Source organism: Labrus mixtus, chromosome 2 (assembly GCF_963584025.1).
Source record: "Labrus mixtus chromosome 2, fLabMix1.1, whole genome shotgun sequence".
Classification (NCBI taxonomy): domain Eukaryota; kingdom Metazoa; phylum Chordata; class Actinopteri; order Labriformes; family Labridae; genus Labrus; species Labrus mixtus.
This window is the reverse complement of record NC_083613.1, coordinates 33,025,906-33,046,333: the sequence shown is the minus strand read 5'-3', so window position 1 is coordinate 33,046,333 and position 20,428 is coordinate 33,025,906. Positions and strand designations below refer to the sequence as shown.

General features: G+C 45.9%; 2 protein-coding genes across 2 annotated transcripts in view; both read right to left on the bottom strand.

Moving 5' to 3' along the window:
• mcoln1a (mucolipin TRP cation channel 1a) overlaps nucleotides 1-20,428 on the bottom strand; it is a 153,834-nt gene that overhangs the window by 93,272 nt on the left and 40,134 nt on the right. The gene's annotated exons all lie outside the window — the stretch shown is intronic.
• The window catches only part of prr36a (proline rich 36a), a 38,301-nt gene that overhangs the window by 7,014 nt on the left and 10,859 nt on the right, over nucleotides 1-20,428 (bottom strand). Inside the window, exons 2-5 of the mRNA XM_061062208.1 lie at nucleotides 13,217-13,889; nucleotides 12,380-12,476; nucleotides 3,409-3,596; nucleotides 652-3,258 (exon numbers count right to left, since the gene is read on the bottom strand). Of these exons, the coding sequence (XP_060918191.1) occupies nucleotides 652-3,258; nucleotides 3,409-3,596; nucleotides 12,380-12,476; nucleotides 13,217-13,787 (3,463 nt within the window). The 5' untranslated portion in view covers nucleotides 13,788-13,889. The remainder of the gene's footprint in view (nucleotides 1-651; nucleotides 3,259-3,408; nucleotides 3,597-12,379; nucleotides 12,477-13,216; nucleotides 13,890-20,428) is intronic.

Genomic DNA, 20,428 nt, shown 5'->3' with positions numbered 1-20,428 from the left:
TAATCTTTATTTTAAGTTTTAAGGGTCCAAAAGATGGATGAACACAAGAGAAAGCTAGGTTACAATTTAAAGTGCAAGAAGAGATGAGGAGTGATCGGGGGTTAAGGACAGAATCACACAGGAAAACACAATGAAAACTCTTTTTCAGTTAACACTCGAGTTCAGTAAAAAGTCGGATAAATACATGAAAACATGGTCAACACTTCATTCCGTTTTGCTTTTAGCTATGCATCATCGTTTTCCCTTTTTTTTTTTTAAAGAGCTGTAAACAGACAAGTCAAATCAAATTCCAGTCCAGGTTTACATCATCGTTTTGTGTTAAATAAAACAGAAACCAAAACCCAGGCACGCTCACGCATTGAGAGTAAATAGTAGCTATTGCACATACAGGAATTTAAGCCGTATACTCGTCATGGAAATGTGATATCAGAGGGAAGTGCCACTGCTGTCCTCTTTATTTTTCCCTTTTTTTGCTCTCTGTGTATTTATTTATTTATTTATTTTTTAAGTCCACCCCCAGAGATTTCAGGACAAACACGGGAGGACGAGAACTACAACAGGAAGACATTTTGGGGACGTTGGATCAAGGCCAGAGGGAGTTAAGGGACGTTACTTTTGGGGCGGTTAGGGAGATGATGAACTATACGTTACCTGCGTAAGAGTTCTCAGTCTTTTCACAGATAGCAGAATAGTAAGGAGGCTGGATGTCTTCGGGGTTTTCTTCTGTTTGCTGCATAGTGATGGGAGTGGATGAAGGCTCCAGGGCTTCCTCCTCTTCCTCTCTGACATGCTCAGCCGACTCTGCTTCCTGTTTCCCGCACTCGATGTACTGATGCTCTGCGAGGGACGGCGCCGCGGCAGGCTGTGGGATCAGAAATGGCTCTTTCGCCTCCTCGGGTAGCTCCTCCAGGGAGAAGATGCCCGGGCTTTTGACGCAGCTCTCCCCCGTGGACTGGGCGTTGGAGTTTGAAGCCGTGGTCATGGTGTCGAAGCCGTAAGACGCCAGGGATGTAGCCGAAGGCGGGGTTATGTCTTCGACTGCGCAGGCGCTCACTTCAGCCTCCTCCCCTTCCTCCACGACGGACAGGCAGCGGCGGGTCGCGGCCTGACTGTCAAAGATTATATTCGCCACTGCCGGGGTCTCCAATGAATCCTCCAGCTGAGCCTCTCCCTCTGTGTCGCTGGCTTCATCTTCAGTTACCGACGACGACGAGGGGTTTGAGGTGGGGGCGGTTGCGGGGCCTCCTAGGACTTCATCTGCGGGCAGGGTCTCCGCCTCAGCTTCCTCCTCTTCCTCCTGGTCTCCTTCCTCCTGATAGTCCAGGTCGGGCTGTGGGGAAAGCCCTGCAACCAGTGCATCTTGGGGGCGGAGCTTCACAGGGTCAGCCAGCTCCTCAGGTGTGCTGGTCTCGCTGCTCAGGGTGCTTGACAGAGACATCCCAGCGGCAGGAGGCAGGGTCAGCAAGGGTGCAGGGCTGGACTGATCCATGTACATTCTGGCCTCTAGATTTTCTGGCTCAACAGAGGACTGATGGGGAGCTTCTTCAGAACCAAAAGGACCAGAGCTGAGTTCTAGCCAGGCCTGGGCTGGGGCCTGAGTTGGGGTTTCTGAGTCTGCTTGCCAGGGGTCTGCCAAAGGGCTTGCTGCAGCCGCTCCTGCTGCCTGGGAGACGTTTTCCAGAACCTGCTGTGGCTGCAGAGGTTCTGCCCAGTGATCAGCGAAGGGGTTTGGTTGGTCCCACTGAGCGGCGGGGGCGGATGGCAGTACGGGAGGCGGCGGCGGCTCGGCCACTCTGTTCAAGTTGTCAAGCCGTTCGTCTTCAGCGAAGTCGTCCTCGTCTGCGTTCCCGTAGCTCTCCAGCCCGCTCTCTGTCACGCCCTCACTGGCCATCTCCACATCTTCATCGTCCTCTTCCTCATCCACGTCATTGTCGTGCCTGGGTCTCTGCGGTTCATCGGCACGCTCTGAGCCCACATCCATGTCACACACCCGATCGTCGTCGTCGTCCTCTTCCTCGTCCTCGTCAAAGTCGTTAACCGGAATGTCGGGAACTTTCTCAAAGTCAGGTGACCCCGCAGAGGCTCCTTCCATGTCGATCGCTCCCTTCAGGCTGCCGTCTCCCAGATCGTCCATGCTCTCTGTGCCCTCCAGGACGCCGGGGGCGCTCAGTTCAGACGCACCCTGCTGACTGCCACTCACTTCCTCAGAGTCCAGCTCGGACAGCAGGGCGCCGCTGGCTCTCCAAGCAGACCCTCTGACCAGTCCAGCCGAGCCGGGGCGAGACTCCTCTGTGGGCTGCGTGGTTCCACTCATTTCAGACACGGACACCTGCTGGCTCCCCCCCTGCTCCTCCTCATCCTCCTCCTCATTAAGATTACTTTGAGGAGGTAACTGAGTGAGGGGACTTTCCGTTACTGGAGGGGCTTGAGAGATGGAAGGGGTTTGGTCTGTAAACGGGTTCACAGACTCCTTCTGGAGGTCTGAAGAGGAGGCCACTGGTGGTACTGCAGGATCAGCTGGAGCGGGGATCTGCTCCTGTGTTGTTTGTAAGGGAGCATTGCTTTCAGGCTGCTCCTGGGGGGAAGTTGTTTGTGTCGGGACGAGGCTTTCTGGAGGAGCGGCGGCAGCTGCATGGCTTTGAACAGTCTCTTCAGGTTCCACATCCGGTGTGGTATCCTGGGCCAAGACTGGGAGCGAGACCTCCTCTAGTGCAGGTGCCACAAGTGATGATTCTTGTGGAGGGGACTCTGCAGTCTCAGATTGAGATTCTGCTAGCACAATCGCTGCTGTGGCAGCTGCTACTGTTGCTACTGATGCTACCGCTGCGTTATCAGCGTGCTGTGTTTCCACAGCAGGCGTGGTGGTATTTGAAACCCCAGTCTTCTTTGCGGCAGTGAACGGGGGGACAGCCTGAGTTGGTTTGGCACCGCGTTTGGACAGAGCGGCGCTGCTGTTTGCAGGTTTGTTGACTGGAGAAGCAGGTGGGGTTCGGCCAATCGGAGGTCTGTTGAGGGCAGGTAATCGAGCAGCAGCCGCAGGTTTCTTTGCGGGAGCAGATTTAGCGGGCGGTTGGGCTTTGGTTTGCGACACCTTGGTTTCTGCTGCCTTTGCGGTCGTTGACAGTTTAGAGGCAGAGTTCTGCTTCATGGTGGTGGTGGCGGTGGTGGGTTTAGAGGATTCTGTTTTTTTGGTAGCGGAGGATGTTGTAGATATTGAAGGTTTCTTTGCCACTGCAGCAGGAGGTGGTCGACTGACATCTGTGGAAAAAATGAAAAACAGTGATCATCAGCTCACCCGTCATGTGGCTCAAAAATAAAGCCTCATTTTGAAAATCAACAACTATGTTTCCAGTTCAGATTTACAGTTTTTAACCAAAGCCTCCTTAAACACAGTCTCTAGCTTCTAACCTTTCTTAGCAGCAGCAGCAGTTTTGGGCAGCTGTGCTGTTGTGGTCCTGCCAGTAGAGGGTGCTGTAGTAGCTCTAGAAGCGGCGGTTTTGGCAGATGCGGTGGTGGAGGGCTTGCTGGTTACAGATGAAGCAGGCCTGGATGTGGTGGTGGAGGCAAGTCGAGATGTTGGGGGAGCTGTAGCAGGCCTGGAAGAGAAATAAAAAATTTACATGTTGAGATGACGACAAAAAACAAACCAAACACATTTTGAAGCTGATGTGTTCTGTTTCAATTCACTGCAATGATCCCTCCCTGCTATATGTCATCATTAAGAAACAGAACATGTCATTCTTAGACATAAACATATTCCTCACTCAGGTAGTCGTGATCTGCATGATGGACGGTTTATATAACCTCAGACTGGATCAAGAAAAGCAGAGCTACTGTCTTTTATGCTAATATAGGGAACTGAGCATGCTTTTAAGAAAAAAGGGAATGTGTTATTTACGATCACATTTCAAATCCAATACATCATAATGTCGTCCAATGGTAGCATCTCTTATTCAGAGTATAAAAGATCTGATCATGACTTCAGACGGCCTGCCTCGTCGTGCATTTACAGCATAAATAAATGACCTGTCCTAATGTAAACCACAAAATCAATTCCAACAATGGGAAGCCATTAACGCAGCACCATCCATCTATTGCCACACTGTAATGATTCCTTTGTTTCACAATCACTTCCACGAGGCGAGGACAGGGTGCAGGGAGGGGGAGGGGGGAACAAAATGTAAAGATGGAACAGGAATGAAAAGGTGCACAAGGGGAAGAGAAAGGTAAAGCAGAGGTGATGAGGGGTGAAGTGAAAAACTGTGACAGGAGGAGAGGGGGGGGGGGGGGGGGAGTTGAGTGAGCCGAGGGTGCTAAATGTGGAACTGAATAGTTAAAAAGAAAATAAACTAAAAAGGAGAGGAAACAGAAACATGGTTCAAACAATGAGCGAGTGCAGGAGGAGGGGAGTCCGTTTGGAGGAGTCTTGAAGTGACGCAGCACTTTTTCTCTCAGCACAACTGCATATACAAAATCCTAAGATCAGTGCAACATCCACCTCTCTTCTTCAAGGAGACAAGACAAAGGATTCTACATGTGCTCCGCCCTAGTAGCCTGCAGACATACCGTGTAGTCAAAGTAATATATTATCGTTCTTTGTTTCACTTAAAGGTATAATATGCAGCACTTTAAACATGAATACGGCAGATATCAAATAATATCCTCACTGAGTTATGTCTTTCTAATAAAGACAAGAATGAAGTCAAACTCCCTCTAAGCTTGTTGTTCTCAGCTCTGTGTTTACACAGGACAGGACAGCGCCTCCTTTCAGTTCGCTCAGAGGCTCAAATATGTTTCATTCACCTGAACATCCATTCAGAACTGTTGTGCAATAATGATGATCGTCATTCATTCATAATTTGATTTTTATCCCCCGATTACGGTCACAACCTTCCCAGTGTTACGGTCTAAGTGAGTGACACGCCCCCTGCACACAAGATGATGATTTTTCAGTGATATTTATGGTCTTGGTCTCGCCCTGCCTTGGTCTTGGTCTTGACTGTCTCAATCCCTAAAGGTCTTGGTCTTGACTCGATCCCTAAATGTCTTGGTCTTGACTCGGTCTTGATCCCTAAATGTCTTGGTCTTGACTCGGTCTTGATCCCTAAATGTCTTGGTCTTGACTCGGTCTTGATCCCTAAATGTTTTGGTCTTGACTCGGTTTTGATCCGATCCCTAAATGTCTTGGTCTTGTCTCCGTCTGGGAGAACTCTGGTCTTGGGTATGTCATGGTCTCGGTTAGTGTGTTCTTGACTACAACACTACTTGTCAGTGTCCTCTGTGCATCAGACTTGTCAGTGCAGTGATATGATGAGCAGTAACCTACATAAGTACTGAATGTGTCTTGCACTTTGCACTGTGAAATCAGGCTACAGGAATGTTATGTATTCTGAGCTTTGATGCCCCGCTGCCTTGGCTAGCCTTCAAACAAAGTCAGCCGGTTAAATGAGCGAGTCGTGGGCTGCAGGCGTTGCAAAGCCCTCGTTTCCACCGTTGAACATTGACGGGTATAAAACAACACAAAACCTCAGCGCTTCAAACCAATGTGTTTGACATGCGATTCTAATAAAACGAAAATCCCTCTCCCAACAACAAGAACTCTGCAACCCTGACACAAATGACCACGACCTTTATTATGTCTCCTTCTGCAGTAGCTTGGACATGAACTGACAAAGACACACTGCCCGGCTCTCAGCAGAGTAGCATGCATGCACACGGATGCCGCTCCCACATTACAATAACCATCACAATGACCGTTTGTTTCCCTAAGATCAGAAAACCACATCCCGAGTGTGGACTCGTAGGGGGGGGGAATTGTAATTGGCTGCCGTCAGAAAGAAGATTTGGGTTGTGATGTAAATCTCAGCCCGCATCCCAGAAACTGAAAAGTGTGTCAGACATAACGATGAAGCTGCCCTGAGCAAATGTTTGATAATGATGAACAACAGAAGAAAAATAAACAAGTTTTCATATGCAAACATGAATCGCCAGAGACTCGCTTACAGCAAAGACGCAAGGCGGACAGAACTGAGTGAGTGAACTCCGAGGGAAGGCTGCAATTAGACCGAGACAGAAATGAAGACAAGCATTAAGGAATGGGAATAAAAAGGGTAAGGGGAGGTCACAGACACAATATAACCCCGAAAGCCCTGCCTCCTCTGTTTAATGATGAGTCACAGCTCAAAGATTTGATCCACAGAGAGGAGCAGAGAGAGAGCCACTAATGTCTGTACTCCACACATGGCCTGTGGTTCTGTTGTTGGGAGTATTTGTATGGATTACATCTCCTGCAAACAGACGGATGAAATCAATACAAATCGCCGTTCAAAAGGCAGGAAGAGAGGCACTAAAACAGACATCTACTACAGGGTTTTTAATGACCACACACAAGAGGTCTTCTTCAGAGCAGAGGTCAGCATGAGGGCAGGTTACTGATACTGCTTTACAGTCCGTGTTCATAAATGTTGACCACAGAGCCAGGATATTAAAATGCTGAGCAGCTGCAACATCTATTTGGACAAATCTCAGTGTATAAACATGAGCCGGGGGAGCTTTGGTAAAGCCACACCTACTCCCCCCCATCCATTCATCCGAGGCAGGAAATCCCCATTAACATCCACATCTCACATGTTCACGGACTGGTTCAAAAACAGTTCTGGTATAAATAAATAGCTCATATCTTTATTGTAAACGGGTTAATCTTTTTTATAACTCATCCGGTTGGATTATATTAAAGGCAAAGACTCAGAAGCAAATATGCATAATTAGGGGCGTGGCTGATTAGACTGATGGGCAGACATGTTGTAGCCATTTGCAAGGACGCATCAGGCTCGCCTTAACTCGACCTCTTTGCCCGTTTTCTAGATTGATCAAAGTTAGGTGGAGAAAGCACAATGTCCATGTTTTCTATTCATGCATGCTGTGAAGCCCCTGCTGTGTCTTTCCACGTCGTGCTTCAGCTGCACCATAACACAAAGTGAAGTCACACACAGGAGGGACACCAATATCACACCGTCGCAAGAATCAATACCAAAGTAACAAAGGCGTAATGACGGCGGAGCTTCCTTACAGCGCTGTTGCAGAACATCAATCTGAACAGGGCTTATGATTCAGCCTCCCTCTCTTCTTTTTGTTTACGGAGGCCAGAGTCCCTCGGCATACTCGTTCCTGTCCTGAAGATTACATTATTCTGTTTTAATCAAGCCATAAAGAAAGAGGACAGCTTGGCCTGGGAGGTTCTCTTCATCGCTGCTGCAGTGTGTGTGCTCCCCCTACAAATAAAAAAGGCAGTCTCTCTTTCAGCACACATTCTTCTTCTGTGCTTGCTCTTTCCCCCCCTCATCAGCTTTTTCAAGGATCCCCTCCAGGACAACAAGCGGAAAATGGAGCACCCGATCATTTCCTTGTTTGGTTTGTATACCGTCCAAAAACCAGCCACTTTACTCTGCCTTGTAGACGAGCACACATTCCTAAGGTGTGTGTGTCGGGGGCCTACAGTTATCTCCTTGACAATGAAGAGAGAGGGAGTGTTTGGATGAAGTGTTGCAGCCTAGCAATAGCATCGCAGACATTGCTGGTTCCCGGGCACACACGCTGTCACTGTGATGGATGCCACAGGGTTATTCTGTTGGGACAGTAATCCTGCTCCCTGCCAAGACTGCTGGGAAATATGACGATTTTATCCCCAAGGGGACGACACAGGAGGTATCGGGAAACGAGACGCAGAATTCTACTTCGTAGCTGATTGTTTTTTTTAAATAATGACTGAAAGTGTTCAATGAGGGCCCAAAAAATATCCATAAGCTATTGACTCTCAGACAATTAATCATATAGCAGATGCTTCAGCACCATGAAGGCATAAGCGCTGTCCTTCTCATGTTTCACAACTACACCCTGAATGTTTTAGTCTCTGTACACAGCGAAGTGATGAATGGGTGAGAAAGACGAGGACGACTGGGTGGACGAGGGCTGGAGGAGATCCTGGCCAAAAGCCCAGAAATTAAACATGCACAGACAGACGGCAGTTAAAAGTGACGAGGGAGATAGAGAGAGGGGGTTGCGTTGGACAAAGACAGATCGCTCCGTGCAAGGACACCATAACCCATCGTTGGCCGAGAGTGGAGCAGAACAGGTGCCAGATTTTAAAACATTAAGCTTCTCTTCTCCAGTTATCGGGGGAGACATCCTCCTGTCATTCAGATGGATTGTGAATCTACTCAGGCATGAATTTCTCAAACTAAGAAACCGCCCTGACACATTGTTTGTTCAGCTACGATCCAGCATTTCCCCTCCCTCTCCTCACTGACTCATATTTTACATGTTCGTCATCTTCCAAAGGATGTCTCGTGCAAAACACAAAGTAGTCAAAATTCTTTAATTTAACTCATCTAAACACGGGATCGGGATTGCAGAGTGTGGCTAACGTTAGCGGTGCTAGCACCCCCAGCCACCGGTCCTCCTTGGAGGTAAACATCCACATGCCTGAGCTGGTTACTCGCTTAACCTGATACAGCCTGCAGATGACTTGGGGCGGCTCTGGCTCAGTGGTCGTTTCGGTCATCTCTCAACTGGAAGGTTTGGGGTTAGATCCCCAAATCCTGCAGCCCCATGTACAATGTGGCATGACACTTAACCTCAAGTTGCTCCTGCTGCTTGGCCAGCAGCGTATAAATGTGCATGAATGGATTCGTTAATACCGATGGACTCTTTACTCAGCAGCCTCTACCATCAATGTCTGAATGTGTAGGTGTGACCTGCGGTGTAAAAGCACTCCGAGTAGCCAGAAGACTGCGTTATACGCTATACAAGCTCAAATCCATTTAACAATTAGCTTAAATTCAATTTTCTACATCTGAATACTGCCAACTGCGCTATGAGACGCCATTCGTCCACTGTACTGGTGTGCATCCAGGTTGTAGAGCAAAATGGCAGCGAGGGGAAATTCAGTTTTACTCTGTTTAATGAACCTGCTACACAAACCTAGGCCGAAATACACACACGTGCACGAACAGGATCCTGTGGACATGAACTAATGGAGAGGTCTCAGAGTGAGGGGGCTGCCCACAGCGAGCGCTCCAGAGCAGTTTTGGGATTCGGTGCCTTGTTCAAGGGCACCTCGGCAGTGCTCAGGAAGTGGACTGGCACCTCTCCAGCTACCAGGCCAATTTCCGGACTTGGTCTGTGACGGGACCTGAACCGGCGACCCTCCGATTCCCAACCCAAGTCCCTACAGACTGAGCTACTGCCGCCCCAATTAACAAGAGCTACAGCCCCTGCTAGTGACTGTTTACAGCTTGTACAAAACTAGCAAGGTTGAAGACATCTAATCGCTTTGTTGCCGCATTACGAATATTCCTTTAGCAAGTGTTTATAGTTTAAAGCCATCTCCAGAGCATATGTCACCTTAAGCTTGATAAAGCTCCGGTAGTTTTCATTCCTCCCTTTGTGCAAAACAATATAAACACTTCATATCAGAGTAGAACTTTTTGTCTGTGCTGGGACCTCAGTTTGTCTACATGAAAGAATCGCCTGCGGAAACATGCAAGGAAAATGTTAATGTGTGTTCCTGCGACAGTTTGGGCAACAATGACTCCTGTTGTCTCAGATGTGTGACAAACAATACAGCAGGGCTGGGATTACAAGGCAGAGGCTATTGTGTTCCAGCTAAAGCACCTCCCTTGGTAGTCTGCCAAATACTATCAAACCTTAAACTCTGACACCAACCAGCTGAAGCAACGCATGCAACAGTGACCGCCAGAGAGCCAGCACGAGCCCCAACACGGTCTGAAAGGCACACCGCTACTACTACTGCTGCCACACAAAGGATGAGCACGCCACTGACTTCACCGAGGCACGCAGGTGGCATGAAAAGCAACACATTATCTGTCACGGGGTCAGACACCTGCCGCTGCTCTCCTGTTGTCCTCTGTGAGTCTCAGACCGAGAGGCGCGTGCCTGATGTCGTGTCCTGGGGAAAAAGGTCAGGGAACATTCACATAAAGGATGATGTGCTGCTGTAATCAGACTCCTACATTTGAAACGCCTCGTCTGATTAATTCAGAGGAAGGACACACACACACACACACACACACACACACAAACACACACACGGATAGAAGGAGACACCATTCATTACTGATCTCCAGAGCTGAAACAACTGTTTGTTTTTATTTTGAAGATTTATTTTGTGCATTTATTGGAGAGATAGGACAGATGATAAGAGTCAGAGAGCGAGAGAGAGTCAGTCAGAGAGAAAGAGAGAGTCAGACAGAGGAAGAGAGAGTCAGTCAGAGAGAGAAAGAGAGAGTCAGACAGAGGAAGAGAGAGTCAGTCAGAGAGAGAAAGAGAGAGTCAAAGAGAGAGTCAGAGACAGTCAGAGAGAAAGAGAGAGTCAGACAGAGGAAGAGAGAGTCAGTCAGAGAGAGAAAGAGAGAGTCAGACAGAGGAAGAGAGAGTCAGTCAGAGAGAGAAAGAGAGAGTCAAAGAGAGAGTCAGAGAGAGTCAGACAGAGAAAGAGAGACAGTCAGAGAGAAAGAGAGAGTCAGACAGAGGAAGAGAGAGTCAGTCAGAGAGAGAAAGAGAGAGTCAAAGAGAGAGTCAGAGAGAGTCAGACAGAGAAAGAGAAAGAGAGAGAGTCAGAGAGAGGAAGAGAGAGTCAGTCAGAGAGAGAAAGAGAGAGTCAAAGAGAGAGTCAGAGAGAGAGTCAGACAGAGAGAAAGAGAGAGAGTCAGAGAGAGAGTCAGACAGAGTCAGACAGAGAGAAAGAGAGAGAGAGTCAAAGAGAGAGAGAGTCAGACAGAGGAAGAGAAAGAGAGAGTCAGAGAGAGTCAGAGAGAGAGAGAGTCAGAGAGAGAGTCAGAGAGAAAGAGAAAGAGAGAGTCAGAGAGAGAGAGAGTCAGAGAGAGAGTCAGACAGAGAGAAAGAGAGAGAGTCAGAGAGAGAGTCAGACAGAGGAAGAGAGAGTCAGAGAGAGAGAGAGGTGAATAACATGCACAGGCAGCCTACTTCAAGCTACAGCGTCTGAACAATGGGTAAGCAAACTCGCCACTCGTCCACCAGCGCCCCCTAAAACAGCTGTTCACCAGTACCAGCTTCACAAGTGTGCACATTTACCGCTTTACTCTTCTATACAACGGCAAATCTATGTATTTTTTTTAGCATTTTGTAAGAGTTGCCAATCCCATTTTCTGATATTTTACAGATAAATCAATAAATGAGTACTTCAGGAATTAAAAGAAAAATCTACAATAACTTATTTTCTTTTTTCTCAGAGCAAAGAGAGAATGCAATGATCCTGAGAAACACAATGACGCAGCACAGGGCAGCACATTACTCCTTTATTTAATAAATTATCATCAAGAGGGGAGACAAGTGGAGAGAGAATCTAATTACGCCTCTCCGGACAGAACACCACTTCCTGTGGTGAGATGTCAAAGTGAAGCGGTCAAATGGATTGGACTTTCTAACAGAGGCTGGATCCAGACAAACCTCTCCCATTAATAAAGTTAAAGCTCATATTCAAACAAATGTAAAAACAATGGAAAGCAGCAAACAAAGCTCTGGAGAAGTGAAGATAAAACATTTAGAGCTCTCTATGCTTGTATTTCCGCCTGTGCGAGTTAGCACTGTCAATTTTTGAAAATTAACTTCAAACAAGTGTAGAATATGACTCGTAATGTTTGAACCACAACAATTACTGTCTTCATTTAGTGAGGTCATTAGTGCAGGAAATGGTCAAGCAACGCTGAGAGCGCCGACCACATCCCTTCTGTACATGCTCCAAACGATGCCACCAGATAATTACCAGCAGAAAATTCTGTTTTTTTACAAACATAAGATTTGGTAACCAAAGAGGTCAGTATGAGAACAGGTCTTTGTAAAGGTCCAGTCCAGCTAGAGCACTCTCTATCCACACCAGCAGCTCAGCGTGAGGGGATTATGACTCAAGTCAATAGCTCTCAGCCCTGGGGGAGTGGGGCCGGTTTCTACCCGGGGGTCTGTTTGGGGACAAAGCACTACTTCTTCAGTATCACTGCCTCCATTAAGGCCCTATTCCTATCAACATGACTCACACTCTTGAAACGAAATTTGACTCAATAACGACCCAAAGCCCGACAATGGACATCGTTCTCCGCTGCTCTCTTTTCAGCGCTTCAAGACAGAAAAAGAAAGTCGGCCTCTCCCGCGGTTTGTAAATACAAAGTTCCCGAGAGAGGGGGAGACGTGTGTAAAAGCCGGACACAAACAATGCAGAATGTAAGAGCAAGGGGGTGTTATTGTTAGTGAAATAAAATACTTTTATCAAACACATCACTTTGTTCCAGTGTCTCTGTGTTGGCACTATGTGATCCAGTGTCACGTTTGTGATAGGCAGGCGTACCTGGTGGTCTTTGCCGCGGCTCCAGCAGCAGGTCTTGTTGTTGTGGTTGAAGTGCTGGGTTTCGGAGCAGTGGAAGACGCTGGTCTGTTGGAAGAAGCTGCAAAAAAAAAAATCAAAGAACATAAGAAACAATACTGCATATAAATCTGAAACATGGCAAAATGATTCGATGTCATCAGATCAGGAAATTGAGAAATTGTAAAAAAAAAATGTATTTGCTGGCCTTTATTTTATGTATTATTTGTAGGCAGTAGTTCCCAGACCGGCACTCCGGTGTGTGTGTGTGTGTGTGCGCGCGCGCGCACGTTTGTGCTGCAATGTATGTGGTGTGTCTCAGCGTGCCCCGTAATGCATGCAGACATGACAGCAGAGAGAGGAGCAGGGAAAGGTAGCTGCAGCTAGGCTACATCAAACGTGCTGAATACTTATAGCATAGTTTTTATGACTTTTTGATAAAACATTTACTTGCCCTGTGGCGGATAGCCCTCTGAAAAGTACTCGCCACACGGAAAATCTAGCGCATTTGGCGCTTTGCGGATGTTAATTTCGGACCCTGCTTGAGACGTTTCTTTAAGTGATGTTTTGTTCACCTGTCGCTTTTTGGTTGCAGTTATTTTTGTACATTACTCTCAGAAGAGAGAGTAAGAATGAAGGATGGCTTACTCCTCGACAGCTAATCTCCAGAAAAGGAAGTTTTTGTCCGTACTCAGCACGATCACACACACACAATGACGTAACAAACGTTTACATTCGTTGGCAACTTATTTTGTCATTGACAATGTGGACTAATCGTTGCACCTCTAAATTTAAGTTTAATTCATGTTGCTTCAACTTTACCTGTGGTTTTGGGTCTAACAGTCTCAGCCACCGGTCTCCTCTTAGGGGTCCCGTTTGCTGTGGTCGGTTTGGTACCATTTGTAGCCGTGGCAGCAGCAGCAGCAGCGGAGGTTGTCCTGGCTGCTCCCACAGGCTTCCTGTCCGGCACTTTAGTTTGGTTCTTGAGCGTTGAGGAAACAGCTGCTACACCCACCGGTCTTTTAGATACAGGCCCCGTTGCTGATGCTTTTGCAGATGTTGATGTTGTTGATTTCTTTGCAGCTGCAGAAACATTATTGGATGATTTGACATCGTTGACTGTGCGCTGGGAGGCCGTTACTGGTCTCGAAGCTCCTGCTGATTTAGCTGTTGGCGGGATTTTAGCCGAGACAGCTTTAGTTTTGGCTTTGGGGTCTGCTGCTACTGCCTTGCCATTGGCCTTCGGAGCTGGTTCAGGTGCTACATCATTTGCAGTCTCCCCTGGTTGTGATGGGGCTTGCTCTGTTGTGATGTCTTGCAATAGGGGGTGCTCTGCTACTGCTGCAGCTTCAGTGGGCTCCGTGGTTTCCATATTAACCCCATCCGGTTTCATCACCTACTCCTAAGGTTTGGATACTGATGTGCTGCTGTTGCTGAGGAGGGTTGGGGACTCTCACTCTTATTGAACAGCCAGTTCTTCCCCCACTTCAGTGTCCTGCACAACAGAAACAAAAAATTACAAGAATAATCATGTTTTCTTTTACCCAACTCGTCCATGCTGCACTTTGCATGAATTCACACAATAAACAAGTCTCTGTCCTCCAAAAGGAAATGCCATTTATGGAAAGGGGCCTCTAAGGAATTTGGGGGAATCTGAAAAAGAGGAAGTGAGCAGTGAGAGACGCCAACAATCCTTTCTCACTCCGCCTGACAGCGAGTAGTCCACTCATGTAACAGAGCTATTATATTAATAATCTCTGTTTCTACATGGACATGAAGAATCTCTACTCGGGGGGGGGGGGGGGGGGGGGGGGGGAGCATGTTGTTGCTAGTTGTTCTAGTCTCTCTATAGTCCAAGCTGTCCTGACCAATCACAGATCAGCAGGATTTGGTGTTTGCAGGAAAAACAGTCCATATGGAAAACAAAAAGCAGACAGATTTAAATCTGTGCAATCGGCTCCTATCTGCGGTATTCTGACTATTATTTTTGTATCTCTACAAAAACAGAAATCTGCACAATCAAACATTTTAACAAATGGCAAATCTGTTTGACGCTGTGTCAGTCAGTAAGCCAATCAGCTTTTAGATGTCCAGACTACCTGAAACGCACCAGAAATGATCGATCCGACCACCATCCAACAAACAAACATTTTAAAAGCAGTTTTCTTCTCCTCTTGAGGACGGACCTGACAAAGCTCGACTTTATTTTACAAATCTGGATGATGTTATTTCAGCTAACTTAATTCCTCTTAATTGAGAGTAAATCACATGGAAGTCTGTTTCTTAAATCAGGCTTATGCGGCTGATATAAATCAGAGTGAAGCCCATTTTTTACCATTATCTACTTTTGAATGGGTTGGACGCTACTCTGGGGATATAATGGACCCAGAAATGACGGCGTTCACGTCTGCAGCTTAAATGCATTTAGTATTTCAACTCCCTACTGGCTGTGTTGCATTTACTCTATTTCAGGTCGCTTTGGATAAAAGTGTCTGCTAAGTGAATTGTAGAAATGCCCCATGGAGAAGGAAGCCTGGGCTGGATGGACTGGATGGATGGAATTACTGAAAAATTGACATCTGTTTCCAGAGGAATTTCTCGTCTTGATTGTCAATGGGTTCTGAGACTGCTGTAGTAATAAAGCACAATGACTGACATAAAAATAAATGAGGAATCCCCGTTAAGATACCACAACTAAAGGAACCTCAGATTGTTCCATTTTCACATTTTATCAGACAGAAATGTAAAAAAAAACTGATGACTGAGCTCCAAATGACTTCCAGCTTCTTGAAATTTAAAGTGGAAAAAGCTGTGGTTTGGATCATTGAAAGCAAAGATCTCCTCACATGACACACACACCACAGAGGAGGAGGAGGAGGAGGAGGAGGAGGAGGAGGAAAACCAGAACTAAATGGCTCATTTATTGGGCTTTTGTCTTCTTCTCTGTTGAGCAGATGCAGATGGTCCTGATCATGTCATTCTGTGACCACTAAACAGAGATTTGCATGCTGGGAGATTCCTTACTTGACAACCCATGAAGCTGTGGTAAAGGACGGGTCGGGAAGAAATGAAATAATCAGGGGAGAATCAAATAAAGGTTTTGAACTCATTAACCTCAATCAGGTTCCCTCTTTCTGTGGCTGAACACCCCCCCCCCCCCCCCCTCCTCCCCCATTCCTTTGCCTCTCTGACCACAGGCAGCTTCCACCCAACCCCCCCTCCCGATCACCCAATAGCCACTTGTTCCTCTCCTCTCCTTGCTCACATCCTCCCCTCCTCCCACAGCTCATAGATCTCATTCACAGATGGTCCAGCCAGCAGAAGCTCTGTATGACCCCCGGAAACAAGCTGTGCAAGAGATGGCCGGAGGAGGAAATGAAAAGAGACTGAGATGGATGGGAAAAGAGATCAATGAGGTAACAAAGCAATGGAACAAAAGAAAAAGCCTTTATCAGGGATGTATTTATACAGTTCAACGATAACAAGAAATGGTCCAACTAGACATGTAAGACTCAGTACAAGGCAGGTAGGTTCAGAGGGCTTTCCGCCACAGGGCAGGTAAATGTTTTACCCAACAGTCATGTATAAACACTATGCTATGAGTGTGGCAGTATGCACGACGCAGTTTGTTTTCAAATTCACCAAAAAGAAGAAGAAGATTAATCTCCACTTGCAGACCGAGTCCGTCCTGCCCACTGTGGATGAATGTGTGATTTCTGAAACTCAACAACGACCCTCTTCCTACTTCCACATCTACTGTGCAGCTCAGAAGATGTACAAGGGTTTTTCAAGCGCCAGGAGCCGTTCAGAAGTACGTCATGTAGCGGTCCACTTCCTTGATTTAGCACGGTTGCTTCACATCTCGCCGTACTCGAGTACACATACACCTCTACAAGCGGACTCTGGCACAGTACTCGAGTACGGTACCAGAGTACTGTGCAAACTGATCAAATAAACTGGACTCAGGGGTCAAGTGTTCTCAGATCTAGGCCCAGTACCCTAATGTGAAACCACCCTTAGATCTAGTAAGATACAGAGGTCATAAAGCCGGATAACTTTAGGTACTTTCCTAATCCTTCATCATCTTGAACCAACAGATTTCAAGACGGTAAAACATGATGTATATTTGCAAAGCAGAATTTTTCCGTTCCAAAGGTCAGAAAGCGTTTGTTTCCTTTGGCAGTTACACATTAACATCTGAGGTCACAGGATGCCGCGGCGCGTTCAGTCAACATCCACAAATGTTGCAGTTTATGTGCTCACATTTACAAGGTGAAATAGTCTCTGTAAGTATCGGTGCTTTGAGGGTTGGATGAAAAACAGCAATGCTTCATTAACCAAAAGAGACAGCTGCATGACGGGGCCAATCCAAGAAAAACTAGTTTGACCAGTTCACCTCGCCACTCAAACGCCCACACCTCTATACACACAGACCCTGAAAGCCTCTGATCTCTTTGTGCAGACTAATCGAGTCCTACCCTTTGGCTCAGCCATGGAAAAGTTACAAGCTGGACTCAGCGGTGTTGCCTTCAAAAGCGTTTCCACTCCTGCTGCTTTTCTGGTTCTCGTCCCGTCTCTCTGGTTACGCGTCACACACAGAAAGGAAGCCGAGTAGGGGAGAGTAACCTGCCAACCAACACAACAGTTTGGACTGTTCCTGTTTTGGGAAAATATCAAGCTTTAAGTGGGGGTCAATTAGCTAATGTGCAGAGCCTTTTGGGATAGTGTTGCGTGAATAAAATCCATTATCATCACTCTATTGATATGAACAGGATGGGTTTGAAGCCATTAGGAAATTGCAGACTGCAACCAAAAGCTGAATTTGCAAATACAAGAACAAATCTGTCTCAGCACTGATTCGAGTGAGTTGCTAGCTCTTTCAGATTTTGATGCTGACAGGTTAGCATGTTAGGATTAAGAGAACATTTACATCAAGGTTGTTACGACACCAGATTTTAAAACTTTGATACGATTCCAGTTTAAATCAATCAAGTACTTGTTCCAACACCACAGCTGCTTAAATACAAGTCCTCTGCACCCAATATTGGGTAATTTCTCATTTTGAATCACAGACAATGCAGGCAAACTGCTGCACAGTGTCTATAATGCATGAATACGTTACTACTGAAACATTGCCTATGTATTTGTGCAGATGATAAAGTGCGCTCTGTCTCCTTTGCTTGCAGCAGCTTTTAGTTATGTGTGAAAATAACGCAGATTGTATCACAAAGACTTGTAGAATCAAAAAGTAGTAGGGCCCGACCGATATGGGATTTTGGAGCCGATATTGAAATTGGTGAGGAGAAAAATACCAAATACTGATATATGCCGATATCTTTCTTTCTTCTTTTATTTATCTAGATATACAAATTTATTGGGTTGATCCTTAAAATGCATTTATCAAACACTTGTGGAAAAGATTTATAATAAAGACAAGATGGTCACTCAACTGGAAAGTAACTGAGCATTTAGTGCATCACCACTTGACACTCTAGAGAGTGATGATGGTCGTTGTAATCCATATAGCGCCCTCTGCTGGTGAAAGAGAACTACTAGTGTAATACAATGAAACTCCAATTTAATGCTATTTAACTGGTGAATAAATCGAGTGATATCGCGGAGCATATCTGTGTTAATAGTAGCCGATACCGACAGTCACTTAAAATATCAGCAGATATATTTTGGGCTAGCCGATTAATCAGTCGGGCTCTAAAAATTAGGGCTGCGTGATTAATCCCACGACAGGACTTTAGAGTTTATGCTCGTCCAGGAGCTGCAGCTCTACTACTACTGCCTACAAATAATACATTAAGAAAAAAATAAAGGCCAGCAAATATATATTTTTTTACAATTTCCTGATCTGATGACATGATCGAATCTGTGACTTAAATGTGTTATTAATTAAACAAAACATACAAACACAGATGTGTATAGGACACAAAAACAAAATTTGTTGTTTTGGCCGGTAAAAAAATATGTTTGGCCGGTGAATTTTTTCATCTAACTGCCACCTTGGCCGGTGAGTCAAAAAGTTAATTTCGGACCCTGGTTAACCCATTGTTTTGACAACCTTAATTTCCATCAAGTCAAACCTCTTTGTGCAAAGGTGTCTTTTTTTAAAGTTTTATTTAGACAGGAAGAAGAAGCGGCTCCACACAGAAATATCGCAGATTGACTGGCACTGTTTTCATGGCATAGTTTTGCCAGTCCAGCTACTAATGCCAGGAGCTTAGCAGACACCAGAGTGAATCACATTCCCCATGTGATGACCCCCTTCTGGGCAAGGAAAAGCATCATCCTAACCAGCTGACACGGTGTGACGCAGAAACCGAGGGGGAAGTGAATGGATCAGTTAAATCCCATCCATAGACACAGATCATATCCAGATACAAATACTAGACACAGTTTGGGGACTCGTCAAACTGTCGACACCTCAGAGAGAGAAATGTGTCCAGTCAGGCGTGCAGATTTTAAGTTTATAAAAATGACTGCACAACAATAACAGAAGCATCTTTAAAACAGGTCTGCCATGTCAAGAGGAACAGCTTCATGAAATAGAGAGAAAAGCCCTCCATTGTCTCCTATTGTCAGAGTCTGCATTTGCATAACAAATGCTATTTAGCTGAAGATTTAAAACCATATTCAGGACGCAGCATGCCGTCTTTCCAACCAGCTCTGCATGGCTACTATCACAATTAGCTCAACGCCTGTGGTGACAATCGCAGTGTGTTGCAAGTAAATAAAAAGCCATCACTTTGTAGGATAGTTAGGGGGAGTCTGTCTAGACGGGGAAAGAACTCGGTGGCCTCTGAGGTGTTTACATTCTCCACTTCTTCTAATAAATAAAAATGGCGCAGTGTGTCAGTAAATCTAACGTGACCTCTGTCTGGAGGCAGTTTAATTATATCTGTCGTACTCTCAGGCCTTCACTCTAAGCGCCCAGACCAAGAGAAGACGTAGTGCCCGAGTAAATGGGTCACTTTTAATACTGTGTCTAATACAAGCAGAGGGGGATTTAGTTGTGTTTACAGCATGGCAGGGGTTTGGTATGCATTGTGCTGACTGTTAGAGGTGGTGGAGGAGGGGGGTGTTGATAAAAATGCTGAGGCTTAGTAACATCAGTGGATTTATCCTAAACGGCTGTCATCAAATGTAAAACTGAAAAAAAGACAATACACGTTGGCGTGAAAGAGACTGAATATGTCTAAACTGAAGGGGGAAAAAAATCAGAGGTCAATAAATCCTGACATTTCAAGTTCTTTCGGCATCTAATAAAGTGGCACAAGTTACATCAGTGTGTGGTGAACACAGAGCGGAGGAGACGGAGAGGAGAGAAAGCGATGTCGCTGGTCCCGTCTGCAGACGGTTGGCTGTGAGCTCTTCGTCTCTGCACAATGATTGACAGCCGGAAACATCCCAAACACAGCAACACAATAACTAAATCCAATAAATGCACGCACAGGGCCGGGTCAGTGCTGATACAGACATCGCCACACACTTCTTCTGGGTTATGAGTGATAATGGAAGATTTTAAAATGGTTTTCCTGTACCCACTTTCGAAGGAAATTTGCTTTTCCTGTCTTTATTACTTTGAACAGTATTTTAAAATGAGCAAACAAGACATTTCCCAATTTTTAGAGCGTAGGACTTCTATTTTGTTGCATCAGTGGGGTAAAGATGGCCTAGCGGTTAGGTCACGTTCCATGTACGGAGGCAAAGCCCTCCAAGCGAGCGTCCGGGTTCAAGTCTGACTCCTTTCTCAAATGTCATTCCTGACTCAATTTCAATTTTCACCGATTTCCTACTCTATCCACTATCCTATCAAATAAAGGCAAAAAGCCCAAAAATGTATCTTTAAAAAAAGACAACAATATTGTTTTTTTTTTTGTTTTTTTTTTTTAAATTTTTATCAAATCGTATATCAAATTAAAATTTCTGGTATCGTTGCAACCCTAGTAGAGACTTTGCATGCCTTAAGCAGCAACGGTATCAAGATCACATCCCATCCAACCAGATTCCAGCCCTGCTGACTTC